The sequence below is a fragment of the Corythoichthys intestinalis genome, chromosome 10 (assembly GCF_030265065.1).
Source record: "Corythoichthys intestinalis isolate RoL2023-P3 chromosome 10, ASM3026506v1, whole genome shotgun sequence".
Lineage (NCBI taxonomy): Eukaryota > Metazoa > Chordata > Actinopteri > Syngnathiformes > Syngnathidae > Corythoichthys > Corythoichthys intestinalis.
Genome location: NC_080404.1, coordinates 54,392,888 through 54,410,618, shown reverse-complemented (window position 1 = coordinate 54,410,618; position 17,731 = coordinate 54,392,888). Strand labels below are relative to the sequence as shown.

The window sequence follows — 17,731 nt, the reverse complement described above, 5'->3', positions numbered from 1 at the left end:
TATAGCATTATTATTGTAATTAAACTCATATATTGAGACGATTCAACTATATGCAACAATTTGGCAAAGCACAGATGAGGAGAAATGCGTCTTTAAAGCTGCCGTTTAGCTCATCCTGTCATAATGGCGCTCAGGCGCCTCCTTCTTTGTGATGACGTCACTAGGTGAAGTGTTTAGCACAATTGAGGAGGAAGTGTTTTTCAGCAATTCTGGTTCAAGTGTCGATTTTTCAAACGATATTGTCGATCCAGAGGAAGTGTGTGACATACAGCCATATATGTTTGAGCCGCATTTGGAGGAGAAGGAAGATTCATAACGAGAAAAGGCGACAGAGACAACAAACACGAGGCTGATGACTAGGTGACAGGCTAACTCGAACCGAGCGGCTCTTCCAAGTATTTTCCTCGCCTTTTGAAAATGAAAAAATCGCATAATACTAACCCGACTCATGTCAAACTAGGCGGCGGGAGTGATTGCCTTCACCGATCGGCCAGCCTCCGGCGGCGAGCAAGTTTAGGCTCATCGTTTTGCTGCGGCCCCGGCAGGCAGGCAGTGCTCGTCGTCGGAGACGCAGAGGGGACGAATGCCGAAAATGGCGCATTCTCGGTGGACAAACCGGCCGACATCGAAGCGCGTGGTTGCCCGGGCCCAAGCTGGGTATAGCGCTCTCTAGGCGGCCAAACAAAGGGGGCCATGGGGGGTGGAAGTCTCGACATAATCAAGAACCGGAGACAAGAGCGGGGGGCTCCCCGGGGCCCAAACCGAGTATACTGCAATAGGTGGGTGTAACCAGTGTGTCTGTGCCACATCCGCATTCCGATCCCACCTTGACCGCAGGTTAACACTCGAACCTAACCCGCGTTCACTCGGCAGGCGGTCATACTAACCGCTAGGCCATAAGCTCGAGCTGAGCCGCGCACCCACATGAAGGCATCGGAGGGAAGGTTCTTCAATGCACACGAACCTGCGTGTACCCGTTACAATCACCCCCCAAAAATCTTTGCTGCCGATCCGGGTCACGGCACCATTGTAGCCGGTGTGTCCGCACCCGCGTTCTGTTCCCACCTCGCTCAGGTGAAGTCTCGAACCCACACCACACGACGCGTCCACTCGGCAGGCGGAAACACTAACCGCTAGGCCATAAGCTCGAGCTGACGGCCTACTCGCCAACACACCCACATGAATGCCTCGAAGGATTTTCCACGCACCGCTCACACACGCGGACCTGCGTGTACCCGTTACACGGGCACGACTTTATCGGCCGCCGACCATGGTATGCGACAAGCCGCCGGTTGTCGGCCGAGTGGCGTTCTCGCTGGACAGGGAGCATTGTCACCCACAAAATGCAAGGCACCTCATGAAAACATTTGCCATGATCCCAGTATTTGACATAACATAAAACACATAGCTTACTTGTCATCCATCCAATGGTCTCTTGATTGTAAGACTTCTTTTGCCAATTTTTCGCTGTGTACAAGATCTTTTGGATATCCAAAATATCTAAGACCACTCTCCCTGGTGTAGCAACAAAAGCCTGCAGCGCATTGGGCTGGTGTGACGCAAAAAATAAACAATCCGCAAAACCAGATGAAACTGCAGTACCTCTGCATACAATAATAATGGCTGTATTGTGAAGATGATTAGTCCGCTGACGTCACATTCGCCTTCTTCCTCAATCCAGGAAGTCGGTCATTTTCATGGCGCCTGATTAAAAAGAATTGAATAAATATATCGATCGCTTCAAGACACATCCAAGCGATCTATTTCATTCAGGAGCACAAAATACCTCGAGTATTATGAAATAAACATGCTTTCTGGTGTCAAGCACACTTTAAGATGCTGGCCTGTCATTGGTTGATAATGTCAGAGTGGTCAAAGACGCTACATTTGGGTCATTGTCCACACTGTAGGTAGGGTTTGAACACCACTCTTGACCAACATCTGACTTCTGATAGGTGGTCAAAAGCGTTTTAATCCACGAAATTGAGTGTCTACTCTGCTGTAGGTGCAGGATTTAATCCAACTTCTGACACTGTTCTTTAGGAATGGAGTGGTTTGTCAGGGAGACCTAAGCACATCTGTATGCTCAGTTATGCAAGAACCTTTATCAGTCAAATCTGACATCACCTTCCTGTTGTGATCACAAAGCTAAACACATGACAACCTTTTTCTTCTCTGGCCATCAGAAGGAACAAAATATTTTCATTGTATCACGAAAGAAACGTGGTGTCAGTGTGTAACGTAACGTAGCACATGCAGACACCTTTGGACCTCTACATCTGCTAGCGTGGGTCCCGGAGAGATCGGCCACGCCCCTAAAAGTGGATGTTTGGTTGACTTTAAATAAAATCATGAAAACAAAAATGCTCAGAGCCGTACGCTTCCACACCCATGTGTGCCGGATGCTGTTAAAAATATGCCTGGCCTCTTGTCAGGTTACTACAACCTTTAAATTCCTCTATCGGCTGTCAACTTTTGCCCGGAGGAAGGATGGGAGCTCAGTGACCTTGAGAGAGACAAGTGGCGGACATGGTTTTCCGAAACCTTCCTCCCACGGGGGCGTTTGGACCTTCTGGTGACCTGACGCTCACTTTCTGAACCGTTTAGCTTCCGCGCTTTCCTGGTATTCTCGGAACAATGCACGTGTGTTGCGGATCTGATTCTCCCCGTTCTTACTTACAAGATTAATCTCGTGACTAACCTGCCGAGTGTATCGTAGAAGCTGTGTGGAGATTTCCCGGTTCTGTCTGGACATTGGATCTACCGATTGAAGAGGTTTCCAAGTCAATCCGTGCGTCGGCAACTGTATGAACATATAAAAGTACAAACATAATAATGTGTGCCTGATAAAAACCGGACAGGAAATGGCTTTTATTTACGTCTGGCTCCATCCTCCTCCGGACTAGGACATAACATGGCTCTTTCCCACAAAACAAGTGAGCACTTATTTAAACTGCTTTTACGGGTCCTGAATAGACTCCATTAGGGGACACCAGGAGAAGAATTTTAAAAATAGATCCCAGTGGAAACAAAACTCTCTGTTTGGAGAGACTCTTTTAGCACAAAAACACAAGCAGAAAATAGAGTTCCTTGAATACTCTTGTTGTTTGTTCAGTTTCCTTCGTTCACATATCTTAAAACTAACTTCGAGTTTCGTTTCAATGAATTTCAAGTGAAATTAAAGACTTTTAAAGTGCATATGAAATGACAAAAAAATCTTAAATAGCATTATTATTGAAATTAAAATCATATTTTGAGACTATTCAACTATATACAACAATTTGGCAAAGCGCAGATGACAAGAAATGCATCGTTAAATCCAGTGTTGTCAGTAACGCGTTAACTTTCTTCACGAGTAATCTAACTAGTGCTGCAGCTATCGAATATTTTAGTAATCGAGTAATCGACGGAAAATTCTATCGATTAGTCGAGTAATCGGATAAAACAAATACATTTTTAGGTGAAGAGCAATTATAAATATACATGAGAAAACAAGACATTTCATCAAATCTTGAACCATTTTCAGTCAATCAGTGTCTTTATTTTCGATGCATATTGTTGAAAACCGCCAACAATTGCATCTCAGATGTAACTAGAATAAAAAAAAGACTAATTCACTGCTTTCACTCAAAAAACCTTTAGACCTTATTAAAATATATATATATATATATATACACCTAAAAATGCCTTTACGTTTGATAACACACATCACTTAAAAGTTAGGATTTTTTCCATCGTGTTTCAATTGAATTTCTATTTGTGTCAAACCATTTTTAGGTTCTAGTTAAGTTGTAAGTTAGTCTAAACTGTAAGTCCTGATAGGATTTTGAATCTTTGCAGTGTTCAAAATAAATGTATGATACAGGCTGTATTGGAGCACATTAGGGACTAGTATTACTTGGTGTTTTATCCAGCAATGACTACTGAGCTAAAATTGATAGTTAGCATTATTGAGTTTTTATTTTACATCATCACTCCACAACGCTATGTTATGTTAAAGCCTGTATGTAAGACACGTTAGCCACGCATCGAAAGTGGTCATAATTAATAGAAACCTAGCCCTCCGCAGGGCTAACGTTACGCAATTAACGCAGATGCCCCGCTCAGACAGATTTAAATGACAGTACAGTGAAACGCTCACTTGTTGTGTTTTATGGAGTTTTGCCGCCCTTTGCTGGCACTTGGGTGCGACTGATTTTATAGGCTTCAGCACTCATGAGCATTGTGTAAGTAATTATTGACATTAACAATGGCGGGCTACTAGTTTAATTTTTGATTGAAAATTTTACAAATTTTATTAAAACGAAAACATTAAGAGGGGTTTTAATATAAAATTTCTATAACTTGTACTAACATTTTTCTTTTAAGAACTACCCTCTATCCATGGATGGCTTTAACAGAATGTTAATAATGTTAATGCCATCTTGTTGATTTATTGTTATAACAAACAAATACAGTCCTTATGTACCGTATGTTGAATGTATATATCCGTCTTGTGTCTTATCTTTCCATTCCAACAATAATTTACAGAAAAATATGGCATATTTTATAGATGGTTTGAATTGCGATTAATTACGATTAATTAATTTTTAAGCTGTAATTAACTCGATTAAAAATTTTAATCGTTGGACAGCCCTAGTTTTTTAGCTTCTAATATTTTATTTTAATTCAAATAATATGGGACCTTAATGAAAAAAAAAGAGAAAAATCCAACCTTCAATACAAATGCATTCATTCAGTGGGGAAAAAATTCCACATGAAGAAAAAATGCTGAAAAGCACCTCATACCCACTGTGAAGTATGGGGGTGGGTCAGTGATGCTGTGGGTCTGTTTTTCTTCCAAAGGCCCTGGGAAGCTTGTTAGGGTGCATGGCATCATGAATGCTTTGAAATACCAGGACATTTTAAATCAAAATCTGTTGCCCTCCACCCAAAAGCTGAAGATGGGTCGTCACTGGGTCTTTCAGCAAGACAATGACCCTAAACATATGGCCAAATCTACACAGAAATGGTTCACCAGATACAAAATGAAGCTCCTCCCATGGCCATCTCAGTCCCCAGACCTTGTTTTGTTGGCAAAAGGGGGTTGTACAAAGTATTAACACCAGGGGTGCTAATAATTGTGACACACATGATTTGATGCTTAATATTTTTTTCTTTATGTGGGATTTTTCCCTCACTGAATGATTGCACTTGTATTGAAGGTTGGATTTTCTCTTTTTTTTCCATTAAGGTCCCATATTATTTGAATTAAAAAAATATATTAGAATCTAAGAAACTCATCTTTTTCAGGGGTGCCAATAATTATGGAGGGCACTGTATCTCCGTGCGTTGCAAACTTTACGCTGGCTGAAAAAGACTGTCGGCCGCAAAAAACTCTACATCCAATTCAACAAGGAAGCACTTGGAATTACAGCACAACGCGACGAAACTCGAAACAAAGCCTACAGGTAACAAGACAGCCAGCGCTTCTACAGTTTGTAACCAGCCTTTATGCGCATTTTATAGTCAGTTGCCTAAGCATGTTGATGACTCAAACAAAAGTCAAAAGTTTGGACACACCTAAACATTTTTACGTTTTTATTAGGGCTGTCAAAATTATCGCGTTAACGCGCGGTAATTAATTTTTTAAATTAATCACGTTAAAATATTTGACGCAATTAACGCACATGTCCAACTCAGACAGTATTCTGCCTTTTGGTAAGTTTTAAAGCAAGTTTTTTTGTGCTGTCTAACAGCGAACTCTTGTGGTCGCCTTGCGACATGGTTTATTGCTTTCTTGCCAGTTCAATATGGCTGCACGACGTCTCGGGCTGACGCCTACGTGGTAATGTTGTGCTTATATGATCCTTGGACAAGATTTGTCCGTAAGTATGGTTGTTGTAAAGAATGTAAATATTATGTTAGTAAGCGAAATGTTATATTTTTTGTATGAGACGCTTTTTGTTTATGTTTAGTGAACCTGTATAGCGTGCTAAGCTAACGTTGTTGCTAATGCAATGCTTGTGTACTTTTTTTGGGAGTTTTACTGGGGTCTAAAGAGGACAATGGTTTGAGGCCATTTTATTAATAAATTAGATGAAAAAGGAAGAAGTCTGATTATTAAGGCGTCGTTCACTAGCCGTCTAGCTTTGGAAGAAGTAGACGCTTCGGAGTGAGGACAGCATAGACAGATTTAAATGACAGTAGAGTGAAATGCCCACTACAGTCCTTATGTACTGTATGTTGAATATATATATCCATCTTGTGTCTTATCTTTCCATTCCAACAATTTATTTTACAGAATATATATATAATTTACGGAAAAATATGGCATATTTTATAGATGGTTTGAATTGCGATTAATTGCGATTAATTACGATTCATTAATTTTTAAGCTGTAATTAACTCGATTAAAAATTTTAATCGTTTGACAGCCCTAGTTTTTATATATTTTCACTAATATTGTAAATCTTTATGAGACAGGCGGCGATGAGGGAAAAGTTAACCCGGCTGTCGCCACTACAACAGCGTCATCTCTGTTAGTTATGTGTAAATAAATTGATACTTTGCTATCAAAAGCTCTATTTGTCTTGTTGTTTATGTTATTTTGTAAAAGGAAAACATTATTCAGATGTTTGGGATGTAACGAAAGCAAAAAATAGCTGTGTTAAAGTCAAAGTTATGTTTGTAAAAGCTCAATTTCTCTGTTTTTTCATCAGAAATTGGAAAATTGCTCAAACTAAGCTATTTTCTAATGCTGATTTCTCTTCTTTTCCTGCTGAAAGAATAGAGTATTTCTTTTGGAGGGATCCATGTTTATATACCTATGGAACAGAATTTTCTGTGGGCCTTGCAAAATCAGTCAAAATCCAGTAAAACGGCTGGGAGCGAAGGGCCTTGCTTCAGTGAAAATGGCTGGGAGTGAATGAGTTAAAACGTGTGCCATGATCCCAGTATTTGACATAACATAAAACACATAGCTTACTCACTTCCTCATCCGTCCAATGGTCCCTCAATTCCCGGATTTGTTTTCATACCACTCCCCCTGGTGTAGCAACAAAAGCCTGCAGCACATTGAGCTGGCGTGACGCGAAAAATAAACAAACCCGCAAAATCAGCTGAATCCAAAGTCCTTCTGCATGCAATAATATGGTTGTATAGTGGTGGATAAGATCTCATTCTCTGACGTCACATCCGCTTTCTTCCCTAACCCTAAACTCTGGCCAGAAGTCGCTCTTTTTCATGACGCGGGATTCAAAAAGTTGAATAAATACTGAATATCAATCGCTTTCACACACTTCCAAGCGGTCCATTACATTCAGTAAGATAAAATAAAGTGTAATATGCACTTTAAGGCACTTACAACAGATTCTGGGGCAAATTTCATGACCAACCTCGCAAAAAAATATCAATTTTAGTTAAAGATGTCCCGATCGATCGGCATCCCGGCACATCCATTCACGTCATTTTCAAAGTATCGGAATCGGCAGAAAAATATCGGACATGCCTTTTTTTAATATATATATATTTTTTTAAATTAAATCGTTTTCCAATTGTATTTAACGTTACAGACAAAATGTCTTACATTCATCCAGAGTCTTTAGTTTTGGCTTAAAGTAGGGCTATCAAATTTATCGCGTAAACGGCGGTAATTAATTTTTTAAAAATTAATCACGTTAAAATATTTAATGCAGTTAACACATGTGCTGCACGACCCACTCACGCATTGTCGCGTTCAATCTGTAATGGCGCCGTTTTACCTATATATAGAGCTAACAGGCAGCGTAAAATGAGTACAGAAAATTTTGGCAGTCTTTGGAGCCACTTTTTAATTGGCTAAAGCCTTAAAATCCCTCTCTCAACAATTAGAAATATCGTGGGAAGCAATGTGGGGAAGAACGGTAGTGGTTGATTCCTTTCTTAACACCCTATGTTACTTCTCAACGCAGAGAAGATATATCAGTTGGTGCCACTACGCACGGTCATGGTTGCACTTCCCATCAGGCATTTGGGCATAACAGTTAAATGGCTACAGTATCGTTTACTGAAAGCTCAACAAATACACTAGATGGTAATATTTAGTCACAATATACAAAGTCACATTTATCCTTTAAGAATTACAAGTCTTTCTATCCATGGATCCCTCTCACAGAAAGAATGTTAATAGTGTAAATGCCATCTTGAGGATTTATTGTCATAATAAACAAATACAGTACTTATGTATTGTATGTTGAATGTATATATTCGTCCGAGGTTTATTCATTTTTTTCTTAATGCATTGCCAAAATGTATATGATCGGGAAAAATTATCGGGAATGATTGGAATTGAATCGGGAGCAAAAAAAACAGCAATCGGATAGGGAAATATCGGGATCGGCAGATACTCAAACTAAAACTATCGGATCGAGAGCAAAAAAAAAACATGATTGGAACAACCCTACATAAAATAAATGCTAACTACATGTTTTTTTTTTTTTGTTTTGTTTTTTTGTTGCTTTTAACCAGGAATCAAGACTGTTTTACGTCGATAACTATAAAGAATTTGGGGATTTAAGCATTTATTCACAAGAATTTTTACCGGCAAAGATGAGTTTACATCAGGCGGCCGCTAGCTACATTTACTAACAGACTAGCATTGTACTTCGACATATGTACGTAAAATAAATGAATTTTCAACGAAAAAAGCTCTTTGTCTGTGATTCCACTCAGTCAGCTTTGACGGCCTCGCCAACAATTTTAATCCGAACCCTCATCGCATTGAAGAAATTTTTGTCCATGCAAACATACCCATTGTAAATGGCAGCGAACGAGTCAAGGAGTTTAGACAAGGTGGGTGTGGTTAGTGGGAGGAGTTTTGGTGGTGGGGAGGCAAGGACTGAGACTCAAATTTGCACTTACTCACTTTTTTTTAACCAGTGTCGAAAAGCCGTCAAAACAAGAAATGTAAGCAGAGAAAAGAACAGAACAAGTGAGATGAGATGAGAGCTAATGCTACATGCTAATGTCTAATGATCAACTCAAAGACAGATTTAATACTGCAGATCAGTCGTTTTAGAAATAAAACATCACACATGATCTAAAATGTTAATAATATAAATGCCATCTTGAGCATTTATTGTCATAATAAACAAATACAGTACTTATGTACTGTATGTTGAATGTATATATTCGTCCGAGTTTTATTCTTTTTTTTCTTAATGCATTGCCAAAATGTATATGATCGGGAATGATTGGAATTGAATCGGGAGCAAAAAAAAAAGCAATCGGATCGGGAAATATCGGGATCGGCAGATACTCAAACTAAAACGATCGGGAGCAAAAAAACATGATCGGAACAACCCTAATTTTAGTGCATTTTAGAGGATTTAAGATCATGTTGATGCCATGCTGGTGAGGTTGCTAAGTTACCTGTGTCATCACAGTTGTCTCCTCCGTGTCCGGGACAGCATCTCCACAACAGAGCTGTGATCACCTTCTGCTTCTGCTTATAGAGCGGACGAGTGGACAGCTTGTACCTGCATGCGTGTAATACATTTAGAGTAGTACCAAATACCCAAGAAAGCGATTGTTGTGGTCTCCTTACATGACCAAATGGCAGTCCGGCGTTCCGCTGGGACACGGACTTTGGGACTTGATGGTGTACTTCTCCGTCCCGCACGCCACCGCCATGCTCACCATTCGTTTCTGAACAAACGCGCACCAGTTCCTGGAAAAGCACGAAAACAACCCGTTTGTTAAAAACAATCGGCATGATATACCACGGTTATTATCGTTATGCTTATTATCTCAGCTCTTCTGGACGCAAATATTAACTCGAAATCTGCCAGAGACAACTCTTCAAATCTAAACAGGTGGAATGTTTGAACAGCTTCATGGTCCGCAATCCATATTTTTCTGTGCGCTCATGTCTTCCTGCTGCCTGTGGATAAATGACCGATGGAAAAACATGACTTCATACAACGCTTGGGACTTTGATTCCTCCATTGTTTCTTTCACTTCCTGTTGAAGGGGGGCCAGGACAAACTATCCCACACTACTACTGTGCGTACTGAGCATTTGTGTGGAAGAATTACGACAATTCAACGTCAAAATGATTGCAGCAAGATCGTTTAGGAGAGTTTCTAGCTAGCACAATAAGAATTGGAGGTTTGTGCTGACTCGGCATCAAAGCGGCGCCGCCTGCGTGATGAAAATTCTGATTAGAAGCTTCTCCCATTCTTGTTTGGACGCTCTCATGTGCCAGCTGGGAGCTTCAAACGACACGTTCATGCTTCACTGACAGGATCGAGATCAAACAGGTTGCTAGACTGAGATCTTGAAGCCATCTTCAATTCATTCAATATGAAACGGAACTATGGCAAATCAGAAGCGATCTAGATCAGAGATGATTGGTTTAGAAGAAGTCAAGATCGGAAACTGGTGTAATTGTACATGTGATCTGTATCAAAACCAATATTAAAATAGATCAAATGACAACTAATGTGAGTCCAATTCTATCTAAATCAGAACTACTGAAAATCAGACAGATTGTGGACAAGAAGTGATCTGGATCAGAACCAATATTACAACACTTCAAATGACAACTGATGTGAATCCAATTCTGATCCAGTTCTATCTAATCCAGAACTGCTGAAAATCAGTGGGACTGTGAGTTATAACTGATACGTGATCTGGATCAGAACCAATATTATGATACTACAAATGACAACTTATGTGAATTCCATCCTATCGAAATAAGAACTACTGAAAATCAGAAGGATTGTGAAAAAGAAGTGATCTGGATCAGAACCAATACTGTAATACTTTAAATGACAACTGATGTGAATCCAATTCTGAACCAGTTGTATCTGAATAAGAACTACCGAAAATAAGAATGATCATGAATAAGAAGAGATCTGGATCAGAACCAATATTATAATACTTCAGATGACAACTGATGTGAATCCAATTCTGGTCCAACTTAATCTAAATCAGAACTACTGAAAATCAGAAGGATTGTGAGTAAGAAGTGATCTGGATCAGAACCAATATTATAATACTTCAAATGACAACTGATGGGAATCCAATTCTGATTTATTTCTATCTAAATCAGAACTACTGACAATCAGAAGGATTGTAAGAAGTGAACTGGATCAGAAACAATATTATAATAGTTCAAATGACAACTGATGTGAATCCAAATCTATTTAAATCAGAACTACTGAAAATCAGAAGGATTGTGAGTATGAAGTGATCTGGATCAGAACCAGTTGTATAATACTTAATAAGACAACCGATGTGAATCCAATTCTTATCTAGTTCTATCTAAATCAGAAGGATTTTGAGTAAGAATTGATCTGGATCAAAAACAATATTATAATACTTCAGATGACAACTGATGTGAATCCAATTCTGGTCCAATTCTATCTAAATCGGGACTAGACTAAATCAGAAGGATTGTGAGTAAGAAGTGAGCTGGATCAGAACCAATTGTATAATATTTAATAAGACAACTGATGTGAATCCAATTCTGGTCCAATTCTATTTAAATCAGAAAAACTGAAAATCAGAAGGATTGTGAGTATGAAGTGATCTGGATCAGAACCAATTGTATAATACTTAATAAGACAACTGATGTGAATCCAATTCTGTTCTGGTTCTATCAAAATCAGAACTATTGACAATCAGAAGGATTGTGAGTAAGAAGTGATCTGTATAAGAACAATATCATAATACTTCAGATGACAACTGATGTGAATCCAATTATTTCCAAAACAGGACTACAGTAAATCAGAAGGATGGTGAGTAAGAAGTGATCTGGATCAGAATCAATTGTTTAATACTTAATAAGACAACTGATGTGAATCCAATTCTGGTCCGATTGTATCTAAATCAGAACTACTGAAAATCAGAAGGATCATGAGTAAGAAGTGATCTGGATCAGACCTAAAATTATAATACTTCAAATGACAACTGATGTGAATCCAATTATGATCCAATTCCAAAACTACTGAAAATCAGAAGGATTGTGAGTAAGACGTGGTCCAGATCAGAACCAATTGGATTAGAAGTAACCATGATCAGACACTGATGGGAATCAGAATCTGAAGTATTTTGTATTAGATCTGAATCCCGTCTGGATCAGAATCAATATCAGTGAGAACTGAGAAGATGTTCAATTGACCCCTGATGTAAACTCAACTATATTAAAGTCAGAAACAAAGTGCAAAATACGAATCTGATGGCTCTTTCATCAGTACTGATGTGAATCAGAACTAAAGTGAATCAGAAGAAATGGAGGACACGATCTCGATCAGAACCAGTTGGATCAGAAGTCAACAAGATCAGAAACTGATGGGAATTAGAATAGGAAGCAATTAGTAGCAGATCTGGATCTGGTCTGGATCACAATCAATATCAATGAGAAGAGGTTCCAATGACAACTGATGTAAATTCAGTTCCTTCAAAGTCAGAAGCAGTGATTTGACAGAACCAATGTAAATGAGAAGAAATTAAAGACGCGATCTAGATCAGAACCAATTGGATTAGAAGTTGTAACAGATGTGAACTGGGTTTTCTCTAAAATCCTAACGATGCCGGCGACCGTTGAAAATTGACTGCTGTTTTTTTTTTACTTTAGCCCACATTATGGATCAGAAAGAATCCACATAAGAACCCATTTGAATTTGGCTGCCATTGACGGTGATATATATCCAAACCTATTAGTACTAGGAAGTCTGACAGCGATAACACTGATGTGGCGACACATAAACCCCACCTGACTCGTATCTCCATCTCCGGGTCAACGAGTCTCCAGGGAGCCTTTGACCTCTCTTCACCCCTCATTATGGAAGTTGTCAATAAAGTTGATTTATGTTTGCGTTAGGGCACTAATGGAGGATTGTTTTGCCAAAAAGCCCTCGAGGGTCTTTCTGGGTTCGTCCGCGGTTCCTGAGTGAAGCGACGCCAAAGCACGACATCCGATTCTGGGTTTTAGTCGGGACAGCTGACGCAAAGTGACGCCCACGTCAACACATTTCAAATTACACTTCAAGTGACTGCGGGAAGATTCTTTATAGGTCGGGCTCGGTCTAATACCTGAAGCGGGGCTCGTAAAGCGTCGGTGTGGGTGGTTGAGCGTGAACAACATGCTGGCAGTCAAAGCGCAAAGACTTCCTGCTTCCTCTCGGGGAAGGCGCCTCAGGTTTGGAACGGGCCCGCACGGAGAGTATCAGACACAACGCAGACATTTTTATTAAACTTTTAGCATCTTTATGCGATGTATGTTGTACTGTTGTACAGTAGGGGGTGCCGAAACACAGCCTCTGACAGCAAAAACAGTTTAAAAATGGTCAATCATTAGCACGCTAGTTTCTAGGGATCAAGTGTTATAATTAACTAGTGTCCCCAAATCAACAGGAAATGACCAAATATCAATAGGACGTGTACCCCAAATGTCCCCGATTGCATTGACGCTTATGAAGGGTGATGCCATTGACGGCCATGGACGTCCAAACTTCCCATTCATTTCCAATGGAATTTAATGATGTTTTTTCATTCTATTGGTGCCAATATACTTGGATTCCATTGACATCTATGTAAGTCAATAACATTGACGTCCATGGGCATCCAAATTTTTTCCCATTCATTTTCAATGGCAAAAAAAAAAACAATGTCCCTAAATCAACAGTAAATAACCAGATATCAATAGGACATGCCCCCAAATGTTCCCAAATGACCTTATACGATCAGGCCATGCCCCCTAAATGTTCCCAAATGACCTGATTTGATCAGGCCACGCCCCCTAAATGTTCCCAAATGAATATGACAAGGCCACGCCCCCCAAATGTTCCCAAATGACCTGATATGAATAGGCCACGCCCCAAAATGTCCCTAAATGACCAGGCAATGCCCCCCAAATGTTTCCAAATGACCTGTAATGATCAGCCCACGCCCCATAAATGTCCTCAAATCAACAGAAAGTGACCTGATATTGTCCTCGAATTGTCCCCAAACCAACCTGGGCGGGGCTAACATCTGTATCTCCACACGGCAAAGACCAGAAGTAATTTCTCCATAAATTGCAGTTTCTAGTAGTGTTGTTCCGATCATGTTTTTTTGCTCCCGATCCGATAGTTTTAGTTTGAGTATCTGCCGATCCCGATATTTCCCGATCCGATTGCTTTTTTTTGCTCCCGATTCAATTCCAATCATTCCCGATAATTTTTCCCGATCATATATATTTTGGCAATGCATTAAGAAAAAAATGAATAAAACTCAGACCAATATATACATTCAACATACAGTACATAAGTACTGTATTTGTTTATTATGACAATAAATCCTCAAGATGGCATTTACATTATTATCATTCTTTCTGTGAGAGGGATCCACGGATAGAAAGACTTGTGACTTTGTATATTGTGACTAAATATTGCCATCTAGTGTATTTGTTGAGCTTTCAGTAAATGATACTGTGACCATCCCAAATGGGAAGTGGAACCATGACTGTGCGTCGTGCTAGCAATTGATATATCTTCTCTGCGTTGGGAAATAACTTAAGGTGTTAAGACAAAGATAAATTGCCCCCTTGCTTCCCCACACTGCTTCCCATTATATTTCTATTCATAGGGAGAGGGATTGCAAGGCTTTAGCCAATTAAAAAAAGGCTCCAAAGGCTGCCAAAATTCTCTCCACTCATATTGCGCTGCCTTTAATCTCTCTATATAGGTAAAACGCCGTCATTACAGGTTGAGCACGACAATGGGTGAGAGGGTCGTGCAGCGCATCCATTAATTGCATTAAATATTTTAACGTGGCACATTTTTTAATTAATTAATTGCCACCGATATTTTTGATAACCCTAACTTAAGCCTAAACTAAAGACTGTGGATGAGTGTAACATATTATATCGGTAACGTTAAATACAATTAGAAAACGATTTAATTAAAAAAAAAATATATATATATATTAAAAAAAGGCATGGCCGATATTTTTTTGCCGAATCCGATATTTTGAAAATGACGTGATCGGACCCGATTGATCGGCATTTCTAGTTTCTAGTAATTAACTAGGGATGCTGCAGGATTTTGACAAAGCACTACTTTTGTCTAAAAGAGGCTCCTCAACTCACGTCAACATAGTTTCATGGCAGCAAACACAACTGCTTCAGTGAAGGCGTTGTCAACGTACTCAACTCAACACACTTCAGGCTAGTTCCTTAATAACAAGATATGACAAGATTTCTGACAACTTTTGTGTAAATTAACCCTATCAGAGTGATGATGAGTGATGTCCAGGATCGATGTCCAATCATGTGGCGCCCAATAATCCTTCTTGTGTCAGTTGAAAGGATTTTATGACTAGTAGATGTCCAATCCATTTGAACTAGGAGGGTGGAACTTCTAACATCCTGATTGAGGATGTCCCTATGCCGATTTTTTTTTTTTTTTTTTAAACTTCCGATCCGATATTTTTCAAGATATGTTCTGCCGATAGCGATCCGATACCTATATTTTTAGACCAGTAAACCGAGCTCTGCTGGTACCTCCTCAACAATATTACACGATGCTCTGTTATTATCATTCATTTCTAAAGAGCAGTACACTTACTGAACGGACATATTTGCCGATTGGTTTGATCGGCAGTTGAAAAGCATGATGGTACTGAAAACACGCGACTTCTGGATCGGATACGATCTTGTCACCAAATCTGATACTTCAAAAATAGCTATATCAGGTGCTGATACTAAATTTGTGTATTGGATTGGGACTTCACGAAACATCCCTAATTGTAATCCGGATGCTGACAGTTTCCAAGATCCAAAGACCAAATCAAGTCCAAAGGTCTCAGTTTTTGGGACCAATCCATAAGTTCCTGGCACATCCTCAGAGCAAAATTTTGACACTCGATTAAACTCACCCACTTCGGGCCGGGTAGTTTCCCCCATCCTGCATGAGGGGGGTCTCCTCGGTGGCACCGACAACACCCGTCGCGTCCCCCCAATCTTCGTCCTCCTCCTGCTCCACTTCGGGGTCTCTGGCCCGGACGTCGCCGCAAGCGCTCAGTGGGAAGGCCAGAATAAGAAAGAGAATCCTGACGGTTGCCATGATCTCTCCTGAGTGAAGGAGTGGGGGCTCGCATGCCCGCCGCCTTTTTTAAAGCAAAGGAAGAGGGAGAGAGAGAGAGGGGAGGGGAGGCCACCCCCACGTTTCCCCTACAGGAAGCAACTTCACATCAAATCTTAGCGCTAACAATGATGAGACATTTTGCATCACTGGAACTAGTGTATTTTTGACCCATGATACTGATACCGAAACATGGGTGTGTTTGAAAAAATAAAAAATTTAAGTATTTCTGAATACTTACTTGACTGTAAAGTAATTATTCGCTGCCGCTGTCGTCAAGGGGCGTAGGTTTGGTCTCAATGTTGGTAGAGACAATATAACCGTAATCATAACGCACGCACACATTTTGCTGTGGACGGGACATTAATAAAACTAAACAGATTTGGTAAACGGCGGTCAGGGCTACATTCCTAAGCATCTTCCTACTCCGTAAGCAAGTTCACACAGTTTAATGTAATGGTAATGCTAAACTGTGATGCAGGTATGACTTTCAGTAGATAAAATAGTGGTGCGTTTCACAACAATTACATTTTACATTTCTTACAGCGGGCGTCGAATTGGTCCCCAGTGAGGTTGGACTCCGCCAAGGCTGCCCTTTGTCTCCGATTCTGTTCATAATTTTTATGGACAGAATTTCTAGGCGCGGCCGAAGCGTTAAGGGGGTCCGGTTTGGTAGCCTCAGAATTCCATCTCTGCTTTTTGCAGATGATGTGGTGCTGTTGGCTTCATCAAGCCATGAACTCTAACTCGCACTGGAGTGGTTCGCAGCCAAGTCCTCAGTCAGAAAGGGGTGGCGTGCCCTCTCCAGGTCGGGGATGAGATCCTGCCCCAAGTGGAGGAGTTCAAGTATCTTGGGGTCTTGTTCACGAGTCAGGGTAGGAGGGAGCGGGAGATTGACAGGCGGATCGGTGCAGCATCTGCAGTATTCCTGATTCTGCATCGGTCCGTAGTGGTGAAGAAGGAGCATAGCTGAAATTAGAAGCTTTCGTTTCACCAGTCGATCTACGTTCCTATCCAGAGGCGTAGCAAGGGTCCCAGGGGGCTCCAGGCAACATGGGGCCCTTCGAGCGTGTGCAAGTAAGGGGGACAGTTGGACTTAATAAAAGTCTAAATGATGCCTCGGTCTCATAGAGCGCTTTTTAGGACACTCAAAGTGCCCCCCCCCCCCCCCCCATTGCATTCTTCATAAAAGTGGCGAAAAACACTGACTCATATGAATGTACTTACATTTGTTCATGGACGCACACATTTTAACAGGTGGCCGTCCTCTGCTCGAAATGCGCACCTTACGCCTATTCTCGTGCCCAGAATACGCAGCGCTTGTGACGTAGGACAATAACAGGACTGATTGCTAAGGGAACGTACGCATACCCGAGGAACCTTGCTAAAAGGAGTAATAAAATTTCTAATAAAATCGTTTAGGATTATTTTAGATGCATATATGTTATATTTTTCTTATAGAGTATTCGACAAGGAATAGGACAGAGCCATTAATAGACTTTTTTGGAAAAATCACCATTTCTTTAAGTAGTCACATGAAAAATGAGGTGGCCTGTGAAAATCAATGTAAAACAACTGGGCAAGTTCTTTCCAGAGAGTACTTGGTGAGTCACTCTTTAAACAATCATGTGATATTAATACCT

The 17,731-nt window shown here is 40.4% G+C and overlaps 1 protein-coding gene across 2 annotated transcripts in view; it reads right to left on the bottom strand.

Annotated features, from left to right (window-relative positions):
- LOC130923343 (multimerin-2-like) overlaps positions 1–16,101 on the bottom strand; it is a 41,154-nt gene extending 25,053 nt beyond the window's left edge. The window contains exons 1-4 of one of the 2 annotated variants that reach the window (XM_057848990.1): positions 15,883–16,101; positions 9,566–9,688; positions 9,391–9,497; positions 2,702–2,803 (exon numbers count right to left, since the gene is read on the bottom strand). In XM_057848990.1, the coding sequence (XP_057704973.1) occupies positions 2,702–2,803; positions 9,391–9,497; positions 9,566–9,688; positions 15,883–16,070 (520 nt within the window). In that variant the 5' untranslated portion in view covers positions 16,071–16,101. The remainder of the gene's footprint in view (positions 1–2,701; positions 2,804–9,390; positions 9,498–9,565; positions 9,689–15,882) is intronic. The other variant, XM_057848991.1, reaches the window with a different exon arrangement.
- Positions 16,102–17,731: the final 1,630 nt, after the last annotated feature.